The 22,813-nt window shown below is 58.5% G+C and overlaps 2 protein-coding genes across 4 annotated transcripts; both read left to right on the plus strand.

The window, feature by feature from the left end:
- Positions 1-1,930: 1,930 nt before the first annotated feature.
- Kcnk16 (potassium two pore domain channel subfamily K member 16) lies at positions 1,931-8,490 on the plus strand. Its single transcript, XM_070023502.1, has 5 exons — positions 1,931-2,143; positions 5,695-5,809; positions 6,532-6,698; positions 7,862-8,027; positions 8,267-8,490. Exons 1-5 carry the CDS (start codon positions 1,931-1,933, stop codon positions 8,488-8,490), a joined length of 885 nt encoding a protein of 294 aa, XP_069879603.1.
- Positions 8,491-9,986: 1,496 nt separating this feature from the next.
- Positions 9,987-21,365, plus strand: Kcnk17 (potassium two pore domain channel subfamily K member 17). 3 transcript variants are annotated; one of them, XM_070023363.1, is made up of 6 exons: positions 9,987-10,263; positions 10,918-11,025; positions 12,683-12,797; positions 16,989-17,149; positions 17,230-17,404; positions 20,704-21,103. In XM_070023363.1, exons 1-6 carry the CDS (start codon positions 10,027-10,029, stop codon positions 21,012-21,014), a joined length of 1,107 nt encoding a protein of 368 aa, XP_069879464.1. In that variant the 5' UTR covers positions 9,987-10,026; the 3' UTR covers positions 21,015-21,103. The 3 variants fall into 3 exon arrangements, with proteins under 3 accessions (XP_069879464.1, XP_069879465.1, XP_069879466.1); XM_070023364.1 differs by lacking the exon at positions 16,989-17,149 and having other exon boundaries at positions 20,704-21,365; XM_070023365.1 differs by lacking the exon at positions 10,918-11,025.
- Positions 21,366-22,813: the final 1,448 nt, after the last annotated feature.

Genomic DNA, 22,813 nt, shown 5'->3' on the forward strand with positions numbered 1-22,813 from the left:
CGGGGTGCACATCATCTTCCGGAGAGCCCCAGTTTCCAGGCTGAGGCCGGGATGCTGCCGCCTTGTTCTCCCCCATCCCCAACCCCACCACTGCCAACCTGACCCCTGACCCCCACCCAGCCCTGCATGCCCACATACTGGCCAGCCCCCACCTCCTCTACCACGGTGCGGGAATCTGCTTGGGGGGAGGGGAGGGGGCACTCCTGGGAAGCTCAGCCTGAGCCAATGGACACAGGAAAGTCACGATGCCCTAGATCAACCATATCCATTGCTCAGGTAGACGCGAGTAATGCAGGGGCTCTGATAGCCAGGAAGGAAGGAAAAGGTATTTGTCAGTGTCTGCTCATTACAGGAAAACTGAAAACATGAACAGAGAAGTCAGAACCTTCACACTGTGCTGGTGGGAGGGTCAACGAAGGCAGCCCTTTGGCAAACAGCCTGGCAGTTCCTCAAGAAGTTCAACTACCCTGCTTTCACTATATTTGATGTCAGTATAACTTGTGGAGGAGATGGGGAAAAACCAGTTCTATAAGGATACAGGTGGACCTGTTGCAACAATGAGAAGTACAAGTTGTCATGTCCAAAACGAGCTTTACAACGTCGGTGGGGGGGGGGGGAGAATAGGATTGGGATGGGGGGAGGGGGGAGGCTGGGAAGGGATGTGAAGGGTAAACAAAGGAGGAGGCTGCAATGCTTGGTAAGAAATGTACGCATTATCCTGCCCATGTAATTGTGTAATTGTAACTCCTCTGTACAGTATGTTCACAAATAAAATAAAATTAAATTAAAAAAAAAAAAAAGTTCAACTAGACTGACACCAGTGATTCACGCCTGTCATCCTAGCTACTCGGGAAGCTGAGATCTGAGGATGTCAGTTCAGAGCCAGCCCAGGCAGAAAGACTCATCTCTAATGGACTTCCAAAAGGCTGGAAGTGGAGCTGTGATTCAAGTAGTCGAGAGCACAAAAGCCCCAGGCCCTGAGTTCATGCCCCAGGACCAGCACCAAAAAAAAAAAAAAAAGCAATATGATGACTCTGAGCACCTAGGTGCGTGCCTGATGAGAACAAAAACACATGTCTACATACACACTCGTGTGCCAAAGTCTGTAGTGGCAGTATTCATCATAGCAGAAAGTAGAAACACACTGCATGCTCTCCTCCACTGGTAAGCATGCACATGAACCAAATACGATAGACCCGTGCAATGAAATATTACTCAGCACCTTCAGCGGTTACCATACGGTACCCCATCGCCTGCTGGGGCGGGGCATGGGGTGAGGAGGGGCTCAAACCACACAAAACAAGTCAAGCCAAGTATGGAAGCACCATTCTGTCAGTCAGCACTGGAGAGGCTGAAGTAGGCAGAAGTGATAAGACCAATGAGCCCCGGTTAGGAGCTACCTTGAACCCCATAAAACTCCCCGAGAGTCTGTCATTTGTCTGTCCTGATTTGTCACCTCCTTTTATCAGCCTCTGGTGCCCCGAGTAGGTTGGCCCATCCCACTGTAAAGAAGATCAACGCACACCCTCTGGCGTTCCTGCCACCTCTGTGCCCTGGAGCTGCTGATGGCGACATCCTGCATGGATGCACCGAGGGATGGACGGACGGACAGACAGACGGATGCACACACCAGATTTGGTCCAGACACATTCGCCCGCCGGAGGGCCGGTAGCAGCGATTGCTGAATGCATGGAAAAAGGGCGGGGTGGGGGTGGCGGGCCTGTTTGCACTCCACACAGCGCAGCCAGGCCCAGCTGCACTGTTCAAACAGACTCGTGGGCCACAGACACCTGTGCCTCGGGGAAGAGGGTGGAGGGGGGTTGGCGGTAGGAGCCTGGGCCAGGCCCCCGGGGCTCCGTGCTCGCTCCTGTGCTCTCCTGCTGCCTTTCACGGCCAGACCCACGCCGTGGGCAGAGTGGCCGGCCACGCCATGCCCCAGGCCGGGCTGCACAACTGCTGGCACGGCCGGCTTCTGCCGCTGCTGGCGGCCTACCTCTGCTACCTGCTGCTGGGGGCCACGGTGTTCCAGTTCCTGGAGAAGCAAGCAGAGGCTCAGTCCAGGGATGAGTTTCAGCTGGAGAAGCTGCGGTTTCTGGAGAACTACACCTGCCTGGACCAGAGGGCCCTGGAGCGGTTTGTGAGGGTGAGTGGCACATGGGCGGGACAGGACGGGGCAGGATGGGGCAGGATGGGGGACCGGAGGTGTGCAGAGGTGGGCAGAGCGGAGCTCCCGTGGCAGATGAGGACCTCCTGGCCCCAGGTGCTCAGGATCCATTTGGAGGCAGAGTAGGCTGCTTAGTGACATCCCGACCTGGATCCTGGTCCCAGGCCCAGCAACCGATCGCTGAGCCATTCACGCTCTCTGGGCCCAAGCATCCCTGTGGGTAAGGCCAAGAGAAGCGTGTTTGTGCTGTGGACATTCTGACCGCTGATTAAAAGCCCTCTCTGAGCTGTAGAGACATGAGCTGTGTGTCACAGTCATCAACACTGTCCTGATTGCTTCCTCCCACCAGTCCGTTCCCTCCGCCCCGCTCCGGGGCTGCCCGTCACCAGCAGACAAAGGTCAGCTGCAGTGCCACGGTCGCCTCTCCTGGGGTAGAGCGCTAGCCTTGAGCAAAAATGGTCCGGGAGGCCTCTGCGCCTCTGCTCATACAAAGTAACGTTGATCAACATGAATCCCAGGAAATGGAAACAAGAGGGTGTTTTTTTTCTTTGTTGCTATTTTTTTTTCTTTTCCCTTTGTCTTGTCTGTGCATTTATCTGTCTTTGGGAGGGTAAGGGGGTCACAGAAATGGAGGGACAAAGGGTGAGCAAATCCTCAGTGGTACTCACTGGACACTATGTGGAAAATGAACTCAATGACTTGTGGGTAGGGCGGGAGGGCAAACTGGGAGAGAGTGAGGGAAGGGGCCACATTATCCTAAAAGAAATGTATTCTTGGGGCTGGGAAGGTGGCTCAGTGGTAGAGTGCTTGCCTTGCATGCCTGAGGCCCTGGGTTCGATTCCTCAGCACCACATAAGCAAAAAAGAAAAAACTGGAAGTGGCGCTGTGGCTCAAGTGGTAGAGCGCTAGCCTTGAGCTGAAAAGCTGAGGGACAGCGCCCAGGCCCAGAGCTCAGGCCCCATGACCGGACCCAAAAAAAAAGAAATGTATTCTTCTTCTTTTTCCTTTATTTTTTTGGTCCTGGGGCTTGAACTCAGGGCCTGGAAGCTATCCCTGAGCTTCTTTTGCTCAAGGCTAGCACCCTACCACTTGAGCCACAGAGCCACTTCCAGCTTTTTCTGTTTATGTGGTGCTGAGGAATCGAACCCAGGACCTCATACATGCAAGGCAAGCACTCTACCACTGAGCCACCTTCCCAGACCAGAAATGTATTCTTTACCCGTCTTATGTAACTGTAACTCCTCTGTACATCACCTTTCTAATAGCAATTTTTGTTTAATTTTTTAAACAAAATTTTTTAAACTCAGTGCCCAGGCGCTGAGTTCAAGCCCTGTCCTCCCAAAAAGAAAAGAAAGAAAAGAAGGGGGCTCCACCCAGCTCCGTTGTGTTAAGCACACGGCGTGGGGTTCAACAGAGGGTGCCAAGGCTCCTGAGTGGAGGTGCAGGAGCAGATCTGAGCTGGGTGGGCAGGGAACTGAGATCTGTCCCAGCAAACAACAGTGGGACCACAGTCCCAGAGCAGGGCTGAGGAAAGCTCAAAGCCTCCCAACACTCCTGGGGTAACATGGACACAGGGAGGCCCTGAAACCTGGGCCCTGGGTAGAGGTGGGGAGCATGGGATCGGGCTCTGGCTAGCTCTGGGAGGGTGGCCACAATCTGAGCTGCAGCCCACAGAAGGTCCACTGATAAGCCTGTTGGACTGCTCCAGGGAAAACAAGACATTTCTGTCTGTCTGTCTGTCCCACCCCTCCCCCCCAAGGCCACAGGCCTTTGCTCACCAAGGACTCGGAGCTGGGAGGCAGGTGAGTGCCCAGGAGGATCCTGGGAGAAGGCACCTTGCGGTTGAACTCCCAGGGCGAGCCGGGTACAGTGGCTCACGCCTGTCATCCTAACTACTCAGGAGGCTGAGATCTGAGGATCAGGTTTCAAAGCCAGCCCAGGCAGGAAAGTCCGTCAGACTCTTACCTCCAACGAACCACCAGAAAACCAGAAGTGGCGCTGTGGCTCAAGTGGTAGAGCGCTTGGCGTGAGCTGAAGAGCACACAGACAGCGCCCAAGCCCAGAGTTCAAGCCCTATGACCAACAAAAACAAAAACAAAACAAAACAAATGCAGGCCGAGCAGCCGACTCCGTGGGAAGCAGGCTTGCCCCAGGACCCAGGGCCCAGACAGTGACCTCTCTCTCCACCACCTAGGGGCTCTCAGAGATGACCATCCACCCCAAACTCACCACGCTTAGGAGCTCCCCGCCCCTCCTTAGAGGAATGGGTGGCCTGCAGGTGGCAGTGGGGATAGCCGAGGACTAGAGCAAGTGCGGGGGGGGGGCCCTCCCTCCCTCCCCTCCAGCCTCTCTGGGTGTGTGGGAAAAGGGGGGAAGGGCTGTCAAGCACCTCAAAAGAGGTCAGCTCCTGCCAACATGAGGAGAAACAGGCAGCCTGGGACTGAGAAGGTCCAGGGTCACCCCGCTGTGGCCAAAGCCAGTGGGTTCCCACAGAAAAGAGGCGGGAGCTGCCACGCTGCCCTGCAGCTGACCCCAGCTTTGGGGCACTGCCAGGTGACGAGACTTCTGTCCTGGAACAAATCTCAGCTAAGGGGAGAAGGTGGGGGGGTGGGGAAAGAGCACGCCCCAAGGCATTCTCTCAAGGGGCTGGGCCAGGGACGGAGGGAACCTAGGCTTGAACCTAGGCTTGAGATCTGCAAAAGATCCAGTTCTAGAAACACACGCTCAACACGCACATACACGTAAGGCATGCACACACGTGCGACCACAGGCCTGCAATACGACACATGAGCACCGCCCCACATACAGGGCCTTGGCGCTGGCCTCTGCAGGGCTGGGACTCACTAGGGGGCAGCAGAGAGCAGGACCACTGGCTCCCCTGGCCTCTTGGAGAGCAGTTCCTGTCCCCACCATCAGCTTGTGGGAGGGCTTCCCCTGGTCCCCAGATCCCGTGTTCCCCCCCCCCAGAAATGCTTCCGGGAGCATCCAACCTGAAACCTCCCAGGGTTCCTTTTTTTTTTTTTGGTCAGCTGTGGGGCTTGAACTCAGGGCCTGGGCACTGTCCCAGAGCTCTTTTGCTCAAGGCTAGAGCTCTACCACTTGGAGCCACAGCTCCACTTCTGGTTTTCTGGTGGTTCATTGGAGATATGAGTCTTGCTGACTTTCTTGCCTGGGCTGATTTTGAACCGTGATCCTCAGATGTCAGCCTCCTGAGTAGCTAGGATGACAGACCTGAGCCTCTGCCCAGCTTCCCCCCTGTCCTTTAATGCAGCGTCTCCATGCCTCCTTACATTTTGCCCACCTCCCCATCCATGGCCCTCCACCAGCCCCTGCTCACGGCCTCTGGCTTGGAGCCCAACTCTGGAACTGTCTCGTGAACTCTGAGCATTGTGTTCTCTGTGAGCTAGGACGCTGCCGTCTGACCCAGTGTGAATCAGCTGACATGAGCACACTTGATTGAGAGCTTGCCAATCACTGGCGTTCAGTAACCGCGCGGCCCTCATCCCCACTCTCCCTACACGCACACACAGGTCATCATGGAAGCCTGGGTGAAAGGCGTGAACCCCAAAGGTAACTCCACCAACCCCAGCAACTGGGACTTCGGCAGCAGCTTCTTCTTCGCGGGCACAGTGGTCACCACCATAGGTAAAGGGCATGGGGCACAGGGTGGGCTCGGGACCCTGTCTTGGCCTGGGCTGGGGAAGACCAGCACCAAAACAAAGCATGGGGCTGATTTAGAAGCTGGTGTGGGGGACATGGGCAGGAAAGTGAGCCAGGGAGATGGGAGATAAAAGAAGGCAATCCAGGTGGATTGGGCAGGTTGCTGGGGTGGGTGGGCTTACCTGGCTTGGCCCCAAGCATTGGGCAGAGGTCACCTCAAAGCAGCCATGGGGCCAGGCACCCATGGCTCATGCCTGTAACCCTAGCTACCCAGGAGGCTGAGATCTGAAGATCAAGGTTCCAAGCCAGCCTGGGCAGGAAAAATCCATGAGACTCTTATCTCTAATAAACCACCAGAAAACTGAAGTGGCACTGTGGCTCAAGTGGTAAAGCGCTTGCCTTGAGCTGAAGAGCTGAGGGACAGTGCCCAGGCCCAGAGTTCAAGCCCCACAACCAACAAAAAAAAACAAAAAAACAAAAAAGCAGCCCTGGGAAGGGCTGAGCCTGCAGGCCAAACCCACTTTGGGGGAACCTTCTGGAAAGACCTGAGATAGGGGTCGTGTGTGCATAGTGACCACCAACCACAGTTGTTGGTGACTCCCCTCCCCCCCCCAGCATTGCAAGGAGCCCAGGTTCTGCAGAGGGGGGAGGGGCAGGGAGGGGGAGTTCCTCCCCTCCCTGACATGTGCACACTCCACCGCCCACAGGGTACGGGAACCTGGCACCCAGCACGGAAGCAGGGCAGATCTTCTGCGTCTTCTACGCCCTGGTGGGCATCCCTCTCAACGTGATCTTCCTCAACCACCTGGGCACGGGGCTGCGTGCCCACCTGGCCACCCTGGACCGGTGGGAGGACCAACCCAGACGCTCCCAGGTAGGGGCCTCGCCCCCCTGCAGGCCCACCCTGACAGAGGGACTGTAGACGCCCAGACAGACTGGGTGCGCGGAGGTGAGGATAGGCCCCCATGGGAGAGAAGAGGCCACCACGGGGTCCCAGGGGGAGGGAGGAGTTGGGTTCATGACACAGGCTGGACACGGAAGGGCCTCGGAATGCTCAGAGCACATACACTCACTGGAGTCAAGACACAAAGGACCGGAAAAGCCCGGCACTGGGCATGCCCAGGGAAGGCTGGGCCCGTGGACTGGATGGCTCTGCAGCTGACTGAAGTAGGCCATGAGAGAGCTGACCGCTGGCCAGTGGTTCTCTCATGAGGAATCCGGACAGTGTATCTCTGTGATCAACACAGAACAACAGAGCCCTTTCATAAGGAAAAAACAGGCTCCAGCCAGGCGCCAGTGGCTCATACCTGTAATCCTAGTGACTCATGAGGCTGAGATCTGAGGATCCCAGTCCAAAGCCAGCCGGGGCAGGAAAGTATGTGAGACTCTATCTCCCCTTAACTACCAGGAGGTAGAGCTGTGGCTCAATGTGGTAGAACACTAGCCTTAAGCAAAAGAGCTCAGGAATAGCACCCAGGCCCTGAGTTCAAGTCCTACAACTGACAGGCAAAAAAAAAAAAAGCACCATAGCAACTGGGTGCTGGTGGCTCACACCTATAATCCTAGCTACTCAGGAGGCTGAGATCTGAGGATTGCAGTTCAAAGCCAGCCTGGGCAGGAAAGTCCATGAGACTCAGAGCTCCAGTAAACCACAGAAAACCAGAAGTGGTGCTGTATGGCTCAAGTGGTAGCGTACTCGCCTTGAGCTGAAGAGCTCAGGGACAGTGCCCAGGCCCAGAGTTCAAGCCCTAAGACTGATAAGCGGGGGGAGGGAGGATGCTGAGATCTGGGACAGTGCCAAGTCCCCAGGGAGCCTCCTCAAGGGAATTGACCCTCTAAGGCACTCTTCTCTTTGGGCTGACAGGACCCGCAGGCACAGACAAGGCCTGCAAGGTGGGCGGGGTCCTAGGACTGGTCCAGCCCCCTCCCCCTCAAGTTTCCCTAGCCCGCCTCCCCAGCCCATCCCTGTCATCCTGGAGCCTTCCCGGTAGACTCAGGGCCATCCCCATACCCTCCGCCCCCCCCGTCCCCCCCCAGCTCCTGCAGGTGCTGGGACTGGCTGTGTTCTTGACCTTGGGGACACTGGCCATCCTCATCCTCCCACCTGCGCTCTTCAGCCACGTGGAGGGCTGGAGCTTCCGAGAGGGCCTCTACTTCGCCTTCATCACGCTGAGCACCATAGGCTTCGGGGACTACGTTGTGGGTGAGGATGAGATAGTGGGGTGTCTGGGGGTGCAGGGAGACCCACTGGGTCTTGGGGGAGGGGAGATATCAGGGGTTGTCAGCCATAACCTTCAAAGTCCCCGCCTGGAGTCCACTCCCCGGAAGTCATCGCTGATCCTCGGAATGAGGACCAGGGAGGGAACACCCTGGTGGGTCCCATCCCTGCAGGATGGGAAGGTGGCCAGGCCCTCAGACGCCTGCTGTCCCCTTCCCCGGCAGGCACAGACCCCAGCAAGCATTACCTCTCAGTCTACCGGAGCCTGGCGGCTGTCTGGATCCTCCTGGGACTGGCGTGGCTGGCGCTGGTGCTCTCGCTCGGCCCACTGCTTCTGCACAGGTGTTCCCAGCTGTGGACCTTCTCCAGGGGCCTTGGCTTCAAGGATGGAGCCGCGCCTAACCCTGAGGGCCCCCCCAGACCTCAGAAGATCCCCATCTCGGACTGAGGCCCCTGAGTGATCCAGCCGTCCCCCAGCCCCTCTCCCCTGTCCAGACACGCTTCAGAGTCCCTCACCCGCCTCCTCCTCCCCACACCTGAAGAGGATCAGGTCAAAGGGGGGAGGGGAAAGGAAGAAGCAGGACCAAAGATGCGTGTGGATGGAGCCATGAGACATGGCCCCGCAGAGCCCCTGCCCCCCGAAAAGGGACAGGAAAAGCCAAACCCAGCATGGACCATATGATCAGAGATCTCCACACCGCACCCCCAGGAGATGTGGACAGACAGCAAGCAAGGTGACTTGCTTCTCAGCTCATCTGATAAATATGCGATGTGCCCCCACCATGCCAGGCACCATGCCAGGCCCTAGAGATAGAACAGTCCACATTCTTGCTGTGGTGTTGGCCTAGCGGAGAATCAGTCATGGAGAATCAACCCTCAATGATGTCCTAAGGGCTTTGATGAGCACAGGGCACTGCCAGGGGCAGAGAGGGCACTGGGCAGTCATTTCAGAACAACTTTTGTATAGACAAGAAGCTCCGTGCCCCCATGAAGTTCACAGCTAAGGGAGAAGGAAAGCTGCCAGCTCCCCTGGCCCAGAGGCCCAAGAGCTGACCTTGAACAAGGCTTAGGGCCCTTGGGGTGTACTGCTACTTTTAAGACTCTGGACCTCATCCCATCACTCTGGGCTCCTCCCTAAGAAGCCAGAGGGCCAGCAGATCCCAAACACCTTGCTGGAAATGAGCTGCGGGAACTCACTCTCCACGCTGCAAAGTCAAAAGCCAGCAGGAGAAGTTGTGGGTCCATCACCGCACCTGTCCTTGCCCAGGACCAGAAGCACAGGCCCTTAACTCTCCCATCACCCCGTGCCACGCTGCGAGCTCTGGATGGCGCCAAGCTGGGGTGGAGGAGCTCGGGGCCAGGAGCTAAGAAAGGCCCACAGCACGGAGGGTCATGGGCTTGCTGCTGCCCAAGAGAAGACCGGGGTACAGAGAGCTCCACAGACTCTTCACACGGCCTGTGCCCCTCTGACGGGGTGGAGGAGGAACACAGGGACGGGAAGGGACAGGCACCACCGCCAGGCCCTCTCTCCCGTCGAGCTCATGGTGGGGAGCTGCTGACCCCGAGGGGGGGGGGGGAGAGGCAGCAGGTCCGAGGACTTAGGCTGAGCCTCAAGACAATAAACTTGGCCCCTGCTTTCTCTTCCTCCGTGTGGTTTCCAGGCCCCCCCCTCCTCCCCCCCCCCCCCCGGCTGTGGGAAATGCTGGGGCTGCACCCTGGGCCCTCCCCCTCTCCTGCCAGTGGCCACCCGGGCTGTCCCCTCCTTCTCCCTGTCCTGGCGTGGGGGTGGACGCTTCCCAGCGAGGCGGGGCCGCTGCCCTGGCTCAAGGCCTTTCCTTGTCCCCAGGATTGGATCCGGGCCGCATGGGCAGGACGGGCACACCCCACAGCACACCCTTGACCGGCAGGCGTGGGGCTTAAAGAAGGGGTGGGCTGGCTGCCGGCCCTTCCTTTCTGCCTGGCCTGGCCCCTGGACTCTTCAGCCATGTGCCGGCTGGGAGCGCGCGTGGGGCCCCCCTGCCGGGCACCGGGCTGCCGGCTACGAGGCACGGGGCTGCTGCTGCTCGCCTACCTGGCTTACCTGGTGCTGGGCTCCTGCGTGTTCTGGGCGCTGGAGGGCCGCGCCATTCAGGACTCCAGCCACAGCTTCCAGCAGGACCAGTGGCATCTCCTACAGAACTACACGTGTCTGGACAGCCCGGCGCTGGACCTGCTGATCCGGGTCAGGGGGCAGCGGGGCAGGGGCTCTCAGGGCGGGATAGTAACTTATCCAGACACATGCATGGTGCAGATATCACCAGGGCAACAGGGTGGGGAGGAGGCGGGCGGCTGCGTCCCTGGTCACCAGCCCACAGGGCTGGCCTGGTCAGCAGGGTTTGCAGATGGCCCCGGTACACGCGTGGCACTGTGTGCTGTGTCTGCGTCGGACCTGGCCTGTGGGTGATGGGGAAGGAGCACAAGAGCCTTTTCCAAAGAGAGTGTCTCCAGCAACTAGGAGCTTGGGGGGTGGGGGGGCCTCAGGGGGCGTGGCCAGGCCTAAGGATGCCCCAGGCCCTGGAGAGCCATCCTGACCTGCAGGAGGGTGGCAGAGGCCAAGGGGAGGGAGGGGAAGAACCGGGGGGGGGCAGACATGGGGCTCAGCCTGCTTCACTGTGAGTCTCTGGACATGGAGGGCTGAGCAGCCCCTGATGCCAGTCTTGGGAAGGACTGGAGGGGGGTCAGGAACGGAAGGAAGCAGGGGTGGCTGGGGCAGAGGGGGGAAGGTGGGAGGCAGGTCCTGGAGAAGGAGGGAGGAGGTCTCCTCCACCTCACAGGCCAGGTGGCTGTGTTAACTGTGTTAACTCACTTCCTGAGTCTGGTGTGGTCCCCCCAAAAGACCACAGTTCCCCTCTCCAGAAACCTCACCTGCCCTTCCCTGTGTTGCCCTCTTGGAGGAGGATGGCCTCTGGGACCCCAAAGTCTCCGCCAGGGCGGGGGACAGAAGGTAACAGGAAATTGTGTGGGAGTGGCAAGAGCCCCAGCTCTAAGTGGATGGAAAGGTTTCCCAGAGCTCCAAGCCAAGCCTTCCACCCTGTGCCTTCTGCCCCAGCCCCTGCGCACCCCACCCCAGCTCACCCCCCCCTCCCCTGGCCACAGCCATCCTCAGGAGGAAGGATGTGCTGCTCATTCAGGTTCATGGTCAAGAGCAAGCCTCCCTGCTCCTGGCCAGGCTCCTCCCCCTCTTCTAAATCTCTTACCACCACCCCCCCACTTTCATAAACCCCACAGTTCCTGGGTCCTTGCTGCCCACACAAGATAGGGATCTGTCCTCTGGGTCCTCCTGAACTCCAGGCCATGTTGGGATGCAGGCCACACCCCTCTGTCACAGACCCCGCCCCCTCCATTGCATGCCACACCGTCCATCATAGGCTGCATTCCATCTCAGGCCACGCCCCTCTGCCACAGACCATACCCGGTCCATCATAGACCACACCCCCTACATTGAATGACATGCCCTCCATCATAGGCTGCATTCCCCATCACAGAGCAGGCCACGCCCCCTGCCACAGGCCACACCCCTCCCATGCGCACCCCTGTGCCAGCCCTGCCCTCCCAGCCACTCCCTCTTGCATCCTGCCTCCACTATGCCCCCAGACCTCAAGCCAGGGCTGCCACCCCATCTCTGGTATGATGACACAGCCTGGCCCAGCTTCCTCTCAAGCTCCCCATACTAGGTCTCAGACACCCACTCACCTCCCAACCTCTGCCTGGCTGTCCATCCGCCTAAATGTCCCACCAGCCCCAGTCCTGTCTGACTCAGATGCTGCTAGGAAAGCACCATTAAAACAGCACCTCCAGCTAGGTGCCAGTGGTAGCTCACGCCTGAAATCCTAGCTACTCAGGAGGCTGAGATCTGAGTATCGTGATTCAAAGCCACATAAGAAAGTCCTGAGACTCTTATTTCCAGTTACCCACCAGAAAACCAGAAGTGGTGCTATGGCTCAAGTGGTAGAGCACTAGCCTTGAGCTGAAGAGCTCAGGACAGCGCCCAGGCCCAGAGCTCAGGACCCAAAAAAAAAAAAAAGTAGCACCTCATCCAGGCACCAGTGGCTCCAATCCTAACCACTTCTGAGGTTGAGATCTGAGGACAACGGTTCAAAACCACCCTGGACAGATAAATCCAAGAGACACTTATCTCCAATGAACCAGCAAAAAGCTAGATGTTGGAGCTGTGGCTTAAGGGGTAGAACATCAGCCTACCAAGAATGAGAGGCCCTGAGTTCAAGCCCTGGTACCAACACACACACACACACACACAAAATCACCTCCTCTATGAAGCTTTCCAGTCTTGCCCTCATTAGAATAAACACGTTTCTTTTCTGTGTTCCTATAGTATAATATTCCCAATTGGTATGCCCACCCCAATACTTCCTGGGGAAACCAAGGCACAGAGAAGCTGATTTCGCAGCCTAGGATGGCACAGCTGCGCCGCCACCTTAATTGCCAAATAGTTGCCAAAATAGCGGTGATTGCCTGTGCGGCCATATCAGGGTTAATTCCCTCCACCTCTGTCCCCTGAAGGCCAGGTGGGGTGATTGTGATTCTGATGCAGTGTAGGGGGTCGGCCCGGAGTCTGGCGGTCACCACAGCCTCTCTTCCAGGACATCATCCGAGCATACAAAGTGGGGGCCCACCTCCTGGGCAACACCACCAGCATGGGGCGCTGGGAGTTCATGGGGTCCTTCTTCTTCTCTGTGTCCACCATCACCACCATCGGTAAGGACGCCGTGGGGCTGAGGAGGGCGCCGTGGGGCTAGGGAGGGCCGTGGGGCTGGGGAGGGTGGGCGAGGTTGGGGAGGCCGGCCTCTTCCTGGGGTGCAGCATGGCTCTACTCCAGCCTCAGGGTATCCCTGACTCTACATTTCACCCCATCCTCAGGGGGCTGTGCGGCTGAAGGGGTCAGGACAGATGCTTCTGGGTACCATCACAGTGTCCGGGGCTCCTGGGCTGAGTCCAGGCAGCAAGGAGTCCTGGAGATGGAGGCAGGGCTGGAGGAAGGCTGGCAAAGAGAGAAGGAGTGAGCCAGGTGCTGGTGGCTCATGCCTGTCATCCTAGCTACTCAGGAGGCTGAGATCGGAGGATCTCGGTTCAAAGCCAGCCCAGACAGGAAACTCCGTGAGACTCTTACCTCCAATGAACCACCAGAAAACCGGAAGTGGCTCTGCTTGAGCTGAAGAGCTCAGGGACAGCGCCCAGGCCCAGAGTTCAAGCCCCACGACCAACAGAGAGGGGAGGGGGGGTAGGAGGAAGGGAGAGGGAGAGAGAAGGAACTAAAATGCAAAGTAGCCGCCTTGAACCCCCAGAGCTCGGCCCAGGGAGATGGCCAGGCCAGGTTCCCCTCCCAGCTCCCCCCCCCCCCCCGCCCTCTGCACAGGTGCCCCGTGCTCCTCCCCGGGCCTTTCCTGCCCGCCACACCTGCACAGGTGAGGCTGAAGGCGGCCTGGGCCTCCTGGGGGCTGTTTGGGAAAAGCAGAGGTGGGAGCTGAGACTCCCAGGGAAGGGGAGCGCAGCCCAGCCCGGAATCCCTGCGTGGCCCAGACCCACCACCAGGTGGCAGTCTCCCCCCACCGCAGCCCCGGTGTCAGCTCCCGTTCCTGGCCAGCCAGCGGGCCTCGGCCTGGCTGCCACCTCCCTCGCTGGCCTGGAACCCGCCGCTACTTCTGGGAAGTGGGTTGGTGAGAGCATACTTGGAGCGGGACCTCAGCTCCTTGCACCCCAAGCTCAGGAGGGGAGAGGAGGGGAGAGCGGAGAGGACTAGCGGGGTGGGGTTACCTCACCTTCCCAGGCCTGGCATGGTCACTCCCTCCCTCCCTCCCATCACCCAGCCTGGGCTGATGGAGATATGACAGAGAAACTGAGGCACGGGAGAATGGTGCCGCTTCCCTACACACACGCCCCGGGATCACAAAGCCAGTGAGCAGCATTACTGGGGCTGGAAGTTTAACCCAACGGGAGGCTGCACCACTCTGGCCAGTAGCTTGTGTTGAGGGTGTGTGGATGGGGTGGTAAGCCGGGAAGGGGGGGGAGGTGGGAGGAGGGAGGGGGGACTCTGGCGGGCACACAGCCACTGGGGCTGGCCTGAGCCCAGCTCCCCCCAGTGTGGGCCCGAATGTGTGCTGGAGGTAGCTAGAGGAGCAAATCCCCGTTCTCGGAGAGCTGGTATTCCCGTGTGAGGAAACACCCAATAGCCAGGTGCGCAGCCAGGCACAATGGCTAAGGCCTGTAATCCCAGCCGCTTGGGAGTTGCAGATCTGAAGGATAGTGGTTGTGGACCATCATAAGCAAAATGTTTGCATGATCCTTTTCTCAAGGCAGAAACCAGGTTTGGGAGGACGTGCTGTGCGGGAAAGTGTAAATAAACGGATTGGCGTCTAGGACAGCCAGCCTAGGCAAAAAACAAAAACAAACACATGATCCTATCTCAAAAATAACCATAGGAGCCAGGTGCCGGTGGCTCACGTGACTGAGATCTGAGGATTGCAGTTCAAAGCCAGCCTGGCCAGAAAAGTCCATGAGACTTATCTCCAATTACCCACCAGAAGACCAGAAGCTGTGGCTCAAGTGGTAGAGTGCTTACCTTGAGCTGAAGAGCTGAGGGACAGCGCCCAGGCCCAGAGGTCAAGCTCATAACTGACAAAATAATAATAATAATAATAATTTTAAATAATGTTAGGGAAAAAAGGCTGGAGGTATAACTCAAGTGGTAGAGGACCTGCCTAGCAAGTATGAAGCCCCAGTTTCAAACCTCAGTACCATAGAAAGAAAAAAGTGGAGGGCTGGGAAGGTGGCTCAGTGGTAGACCGCTTGCCTTGCATGCACGAGGCCCTGGGTTTGATTCCTCAGCACCACATAAGCAAAAAGAAAAAAGCCGGAAGTGGCGCTGAGGCTCAAGTGGTACAGCGCTAGCCTTGAGCTGAAGAGCTGAGGGACAGCACCCAGGCCCAGAGTTCAGGACCCACGACTGGACCCAAAAAAAGAAAAAAGCGGCTAGGTGATGGTGTCTCATGCCTGTAATCCTAGCTACTCAGGAGGTTGAGATCTGAGGATCTCGGTTCAAAGCCAGCCCGAGCAAGAAAGTCTATGAGACTCTTATCTCCAATAAACCACCAGAAAACTGGAAGTGGCACTGTGGCTCAATAGTAAGAGTTAGCCTTGAGCTGAAGAGCTGAGGGACAGTGCCTAGGCTCAGAGTTCAAGCCCCATGACCGACCAAAAATGAAAGGAAGGAAGGAAGGAAGGAAGGAAGGAAGGAAGGAAGGAAGGAAGGAAGGAAGGAAGGAGAAAGAAAGAGGAAGGAAGGAAGGAAGGAAGGAAGGAGAGAAAGGAAGGAAAGAAAGAAAGAAAGAAAGAAAGAAAGAAAGAAAGAAAGAAAGAAAGAAAGAAAGAAAGAAAGAAGCCAGATGTATAAGCAGTATCTAGATGGCGAAATGCACTTGAAGAACATAAAGCCAGTTGTGGGGTCTTCTAGCGGTGAGGGGCCCTGTGGACGAGTGGCCTCTGAGGACTCTGACAGAGACAGCAACAGAAAGGGCAAGCTGTGCACATACCTGAGCAAGGACGCTTTTCTAGCAAGTGCAAAGGCCCTGAGAGCAGCTGGAGAGGGCTGCATGCAGAAGAGGGCAGGCGAGCTTAGTCACATCCTGAAAGGGTGCCCAGACAAGCAAAGAGGTGGCGGAGCATGCGGAGGGGAGGGGAGGGGAGGGGAGGGGAGGGAAAGGGAAGGAGAGAGGAGGGGAGGGGAGGGGATGCGGGGCAGGGCTGCGGCCCCGGCATTCCAAGGGCTGCGGAAGGCTTCATGGAGGCCCTGATGTTGCTGAGCCCCAGGAAGAGCATGCAGGATGGCCAAGAGAAAGACACCCCATTGAGCAGCCTGCGAAAGCTGCAGCCTCCAGATGGAAAGAGCCTCTGGGACCCACAGCTGAGGGAGGAGGTCAGAGTGGAGGCAGGCAGGGGAGGGTGGGTACTGAAGGCCACCAGCAAGGAGAATGCCGTGTGTGTGTGTGTGTGTGTGTGTGTGTGTGTGTGTGTGTGTGTGTGTGTGTGTGTGTGTGTGTGTGTGTGTGTGTGTGTGTGTGTGTGTGTGTGTGTGTGTGTGTGTGTGTGTGTGTGTCAGCCTCCCGAATAGCTGGGATCACAGGTGTGAGCAACCAGCAGGGGTTGAAGTGAGCCGGATTGGGGGGGGAAGGGGTGTTGCTCAGGGAGAGGCCTGGTCAATGACCATCCCTCGTCCATCTGTCCATCTGGCTCCTATATGTACTTTAATATACTATCACCTGTCTCACTCTGGGGGTATCAACACCCCCACATTACCCACGAGGAAGGTGGGATCAAAGGGCGGAGCTGGGGTTCAAACCCATGCTCTTCACTTCTCCGGGGACCCCTGAGGTGCTTCAAGGCAGTTCAGGTGAGGGTAGGAAGCTGGGGCCTGGCTGCCGGGCCATGAGTGCGGGAGCACTGTTAGAGTTCCTGGGCGTCTCCTCCTCCCCGCATCCCCCAGCAGGGGATCGGGTACCCGACCCACACCATAGGGCCGGCGCCTGCGCTCACGCCTGTCATCCCGGCCACTCGCGAGGCTGAGATCTGAGCATCTCGGTTCAAAGCCAGCCCAGGGCAGGAAAGTCGGGGAGACTCTGATCTCCAGTGAGCCACCAAAAAGCCGGAAGTGGCGCTGTGGCTCAAGTGGTAGAGCGCCAGCCTTGAGCTGAAGAGCTGAGGGACAGGGCCCTGAGTTCAAGGCCCGGGCTGGGCGCACGCGCGCACGCGCGCGCACACACACACACAGCAGCAGGCAGGCGAGGCGGGCACGTAGGGAGGAGGCCTCACCCTGCGGATGTGAGAAGAGAGCGGGAAGCAGGGTCTGCCCTCTGCCCTCCTGCCCTCTGCCCTGAGCACCCCTTCTTGCCTCAGGCTACGGCAACCTGAGCCCCCAGACCATGGCCGCCCGCCTCTTCTGCGTCTTCTTCGCGCTGGTGGGGATCCCGCTCAACCTGGTGGTGCTCAACCGGCTGGGGCGCCTCATGCAGCGGGGCGTCCACGGCTGCGCCCGCCGCCTGGGGGGCCGCGGGCAGGTGAGGGCCGGGCGCGGCGGGGGGACCCCGGGCAGGACGCGGGAGGCCCTGGGCGCCCACTCCTGACCGTGTCACCCCAGGACCCCGCCCAGGCCCGGTGGCTGGCGGGCGCCGGCGCGCTGCTGTCCGGCCTGCTGCTGTTCCTGCTGCTGCCGCCGCTGCTGTTCTCGCGCATGGAGGGCTGGAGCTACCTGGAGAGCTTCTACTTCGCCTTCGTCACGCTCAGCACCGTGGGCTTCGGCGACTACGTGATTGGTGAGCGCCTGGCAGGGGGCGGGGCCAGCTAGCGGGGCGGAGCCAGCTTGCAGGGGGCGGGGCCAGCTGGCATGGGTGGAGCTAGCTGGCAGGGGTGGAGCTAGCTTGCGGGGGCGGGGCCAGTTAGTAGGGGCGGGACCAGCTGGCAGGAGCAGGGCCAGCTGGCAGGGGTGGAGCTACCTGGCAGGGGCGGAGCCAGATGGTAGGGGCGGGGCCAGCTGGCAGGGGCGGAGCCAGATGGCAGGGGCAGGGCCATCTATCAAGGCAAAGCCAGCTGTTGAGGACTGGGCCGGCTGGCAGGGGTGGGGACAGCTGGCAGGTGCAGGGCCATCTATCGGGGCGGAGCCAGCTGTCGAGGGCGGGGCCAGCTGGCAGGGGCGGGGCCAGCTGGCAGAGGTGGAGCTAGCTGGCAGAGGTGGGGCCAGCTGGCAGGGGCGGAGCCAGATAACAGGGGCGGAGCCAGGGGGATGTCCCCGGGAGACCAGCTGGCCTGGCCTGGGTTCACAAGGTTCTCATGGGAGCAGAGGTCACTCCTCCCCTCCCCCAGAGGTCACACACACACACACACACACACACACACACACAGAGGCTGGCCTCCAGAGGGTGAAGAGAGAGTCTGCCACATCTTCCTTCAGCCAGAGGCCCAGCCTGGATTGTTTCCTTGGTAGGTAGTAGGGCTTGAACTCTGGGCCTGGGCGCTGTCCCTCAGCTCTTATGCTCAAGGCGAGCGCCCTACCACGTTGACCGACAGCGCCACTTCCGGTTTTCTGGTGGTTTATTGGAGATAAGAGTCTCATGGACTTTCCTACCCAGGCTGGCTTTGAACCTCGATCCTCAGATCTCAGCCTCCTGAGAAGCGAGGATTACAGGCGTGAGCCACCAGCACCTGGCTTTCAGCCTGGATTGTTCGGAACATTTTTTGTTGTTGTTGGTCATGGGGCCTGAACTCTGGGCCTGGGAGCTGTCCCTGCACTCTTCAGCTCAAGGTGAGTGTTCTACCGCTTGAGCCACAGAGCCACTTCCGGTTTTCTAATGGTTTATTGGAGATAGGAGTCTCACGGACTTTCCTGCCGGGGCTGGCTTTGAACCTTGATCCTCAGATCTCAGTCTCCTGAGTAGCTAAGATTACAGGCGTGAGCCACTGGCGCCCAGCGTAGCCTGGATTGTTCTTTTTTTTGGGGGGGGGGGATCCAGTCATGGGGCCTGAACTCTGGGCCTGGGCGCTGTCCCTCAGCTCTTCAGCTCAAGGCTAGCGCTCTACCACTTGAGCCACAGCACCACTTCCGGCTTTTTTTTCTTTTTGTTTATGTGCTGCTGAGGAATCGATCCCAGGGCCTCAGGCATGCAAGGCAAGCCCTGTACCACTGAGCTACCTTCCCAGCCCTAGCTTGGATTGTTGAGATGAGGTTTTAGCAAGATGACCAGCCAGCAACTCAGCCGGCAACCCAAAGGGACGGTCACCAAGTAGGCAGTGGACGCTGGGAGAAGCCACACCACCGGCTGAGGGTGCACCGTGAGATGCGCAGGAAGAGTTCGTTTGGAGCTGGAGCTCATCATCTCTTCCAAGAGGCCAGGCTGCCCCTTGAGTCCCTTCCTACCCTCAGGTGGCCGCTTCATCTGCAGGAGAGAGGGGAAACTGAGGCCCAGGGTGGAGCAAAGAGTCGGTGAAGGCTTTAGAGCAGCAGGCAAGGCTACAATCAATTCCCAGGGCAGAAATCCTCACCCACATCTATTCTGGAATCTTCCACACCTTCTTCCCCAAAACCTCAGCTTTCCCAAGGGACAAGCCAACCCCTTTCTCTGATGGGAATGTGGAGGCCCACCACCTGGATGCCAACTCTTCCTGAGTCACCACGGCAGGGGCCAGAGTACCCTGCATCCCCCTCCCTCTCCCCCACCCCCACGTCCCTCACCTGAGCACACACACAATTACATTTGCAGCTCAGCCGAGCGCCCACCAGCTGCCAGCTGCCAGCTCCCCAGCCCTTACGATTTGGGCCGCACAATGAAATAACAGGGGAGAAAAGGCTTTGCCCCTGCTCGGCGATCTCATTTTATTTGGGACCCGAGCGGAACCCAACCTGTAACTCAATCATCCTAACGCAATCACGGCCGGCACCGCTCTGCGCCTGGACCGCAGCATAGCAGGACCAGGAGGGGGGAGGGGGGGAAGGACAGGAAACAGGGCAGGGTCTGAACCAAGCATGCTCACAGCTCCTGAGAACCGAGGTGGACACAACTCAGACGTCTCTGCTTCCCTGGCAATCTGCCTTTTTCAGACTTAGAAGCCCAGACACAGACCGGTGGGCAGCTGAGCCAGTGTCAGAGCTCTTGGTGGCTGTTAAAGTATAGGGGCTCCATCACACACTGGTGGTTCCTGCCCGTAAACCAGCTACTCAGGAGGCTGAGATCTGAGGATCATAGTTTGAAACCAGCCCAGGCAGGAAAATCCAAGAGACTCTTTAATTAAGCACCAAAAAAGCCAGAAGTGGAGCTGAAGCTCAAGTGGTAGAATGCTAGCCTTGAGCACAGAGAGGTTCAGGGATAGAGCTCAGGCCCTGAGTTCAAGCACCAGGACCCCAGTAGCAGCACATATTAAAAAAGACACACATACTCAGGAGACTGAGATCTGAGGATCACAGTTCAAAAGCCAGCCCAGGCAGGAAAGTCCAAGAGGCTCTTATCTCCAATAAACTACTAGAAAACTGGAAGTGGCACTGTGGCTCAAGTGGTAGAGCGCTCACCTTGAGCTGAAGAGTTCAGGGATGGCGCCCAGGCCCAGAGTTCAAGCCCCATGAGCAACAAAACACAGAGAGAGCGAGAACGAGAATGTGTGTGTGTGTGTGTGTGTGTGTGTGTGTGTGTGAGAGAGAGAGAGAGAGAGAGAGAGAGAGAGAGAGCCTCAGGCCTACAATCCTAGCTACTCAGGAGGCTGAGATCTGAGGATCGCTGTTCAAAGCCAGCCCAGGCAGGAAAGTCTGTGAGACTCTTATCTCCAATGAACCACTTGAGCTGAAGAGCTGAGGGACAGCGCCCAGGCCCTGAGCTCAAGCCCCACAACCTACAAAAAAAAAAAAAAAAAAGCAAGAACAGAGGCCCTGACCGGGCAGTGGAGAAAGCCCTGGTCTGGGACCCACACTTGAAAACCACGTGACTAGAGCAGACACACTCCTCAGACACAGCCCACAGCCTCAATCCTGGCAGGCCTCCTGGACCCCCGGGGGGCCACTGGGCCAGGAATCCTCGGGGGTCCGGCTTGTGTCTGGGGACAGGGTCCTGACCCCCCGGCCTCGCCCCAGGGATGGACCCCTCCCGTCGGTACCCGCTGTGGTACAAGAACGTCGTGTCCCTGTGGATCCTGTTCGGCATGGCGTGGCTGGCGCTCATCATCAAGCTGATCCTGTCCCTGCTGGAGACCCCGGGCGGGGCATGCCCTTGTTTCCACCACAGCCCCAACGGGGCCCCCAGCTCCCCAAGCTGGAGGCAGGGCCCAGAGAGGGCGCCGCGGCCCCACTGTGCACAGCCAGGCTGCTACCCGGAGGGGTCTGGGGGAGTCACACAGCGTCTGGAACCTTCCGCTCAGGTTGCATGCTGTGGCACAGACAGCTGAGGGCAAGGGACCCATCCAGACGCTTATTTTCTGCCTCACCCTTTGCAGACATGCAACTTAATGATTTAAATCCCACCCCATGGGATGCGCAGAGGCATGCATATCCCACGTGACTCATGAGATTGAGACTTTGGGGGATGGAGCATGCCCTTCCTTCTTCCCCTATGTCCTTCCTCTAACTGCAATGCCAGCATGCTGACTGGAGCTCCAGCAGCCATATTGTGCCATGAGGTAGACACCAGGCCTGAGATTTGTGCTACAGTAACAGGTAGAGCCCGCACTTCCAATGATCCCAGAGCCATCCTGGATCCCATGTTACTTCCTTGATGTAAGAAACAAATAAATGCCTTACTGAAGACTATTCTTTGGGTGTTTCTGTCACAGCTTAACCCAATTGTGATACACACACTCAGAGACAAAGGCAGCACCCCAGGACTGGAGCTACCTGGAGAGAAGCCACCCTCTGGTCAGGTGAGTTTGCCCAGAGTGGACGGAGGGCTAGCAGCCCCCACTCTTCTCCTGCATGCAGGCACCAGTCCTGTGCTGGGAGCTGCAGACTCTGCCGTTCTCCGCGGCTCAGGGGTACCCGATGCCCTGCACGCACACCCAGCACCCCGCCCAACCAGGAGCCCATGGGGCAGCTGGATTCTGGGCTCCAGTGGGCACCTGAGACCTACTCTGCACCCCAGGGACCCGGAACCTCCACCAAGCCCCTCTGTGCCCGGCCTCGGTCTCCTGGAGCTGCAGCAGGGGTAGATTTTTGGCCAAGATGACAGCCAGGCCCTTACCACCACCCTACCTGTGCTATCTGATCGGACCTTGGGTCACCAGCAGATAGTAAACACCCCACCCAGCCCCATCATGGGTCGAGGGTCATGGGTCGTGGGTCGAGGGTCATGGGTCATGGGTTGTGGAGTCCTGGGGCCCACAGCAGAAGGGAGGAAGTTCTGCTCACTCCACAGACAGGACAGGAGAGAGGGCCAGGCCAGCCCTGGGAGACAGCTCTACCTCGCACCTTCATGTCTACCACCCCTAAACTAGTCTCTGGTCTCTCCGACCAAACCCTTTGGCCCCAACATCTGTGCAGGGGGCTGGGAGGGAGAGGGTGTCCATGAGATGGCTTCGATTGGTCAGCTCCTTACCTATATCTACTCCACAGCCAATGAGAAGAATCGTTGAAACCCTGAAGTCCAAATCCAGCAGGCAGGGAGGGGCCGGTGGGGCAGGGCTTGAGTCTTTGCTCACAGAGGCCAGGAAGGAGCTGAGCAAGGAGGGGATGGGGTGCTGGGGCGAGAGGGGGCCAGATTTGGAGCATCCCCCCACCCCCACCCCCCGCATCCTGGTTATGCCTCGCTCCAGCCCTGAGGTTCTCAGCCAATCACAAGGCCTGGCATGGAACTAAAACCTCCCCGGCATGTCAGGAACCTACTGTGATGCGTCATTTGGGGACCCACAATGCCTCAGAGGTCAGCGCTCTCTGGCCAGGCCCAGTACAGCCCCCCCCAGCCTGGGGTGGGGAGCAGAGGCTTATGGGGCGCCTCTGATGACCTCTCTCCAGCTGGCCAAGAGCGATGGTGACAAGATGCAGGCCTGGGCCCTGCTTGGGGGCCGGGGGCGGGGAGGCCCTCGGCTGATGTCATCTCGAGTCTGGCCAGGAAGGAGGTCTGGACACACAGACTCCCAGAGGGGCCTCAGGCAGAGGCCAGGCCGCTGGTGGAGTGTGTTAGATTTCTTAGTGTGGATGGCCTGAGACCTCTGAGCCTTGGCCACCAAAGCGAGATGCAGATCACACACATGCC

Source organism: Dipodomys merriami, unplaced genomic scaffold, assembly GCF_024711535.1.
Source record: "Dipodomys merriami isolate MVZ:Mamm:240054 unplaced genomic scaffold, mDipMer1.0.p SCAF_16, whole genome shotgun sequence".
NCBI lineage: Eukaryota > Metazoa > Chordata > Mammalia > Rodentia > Heteromyidae > Dipodomys > Dipodomys merriami.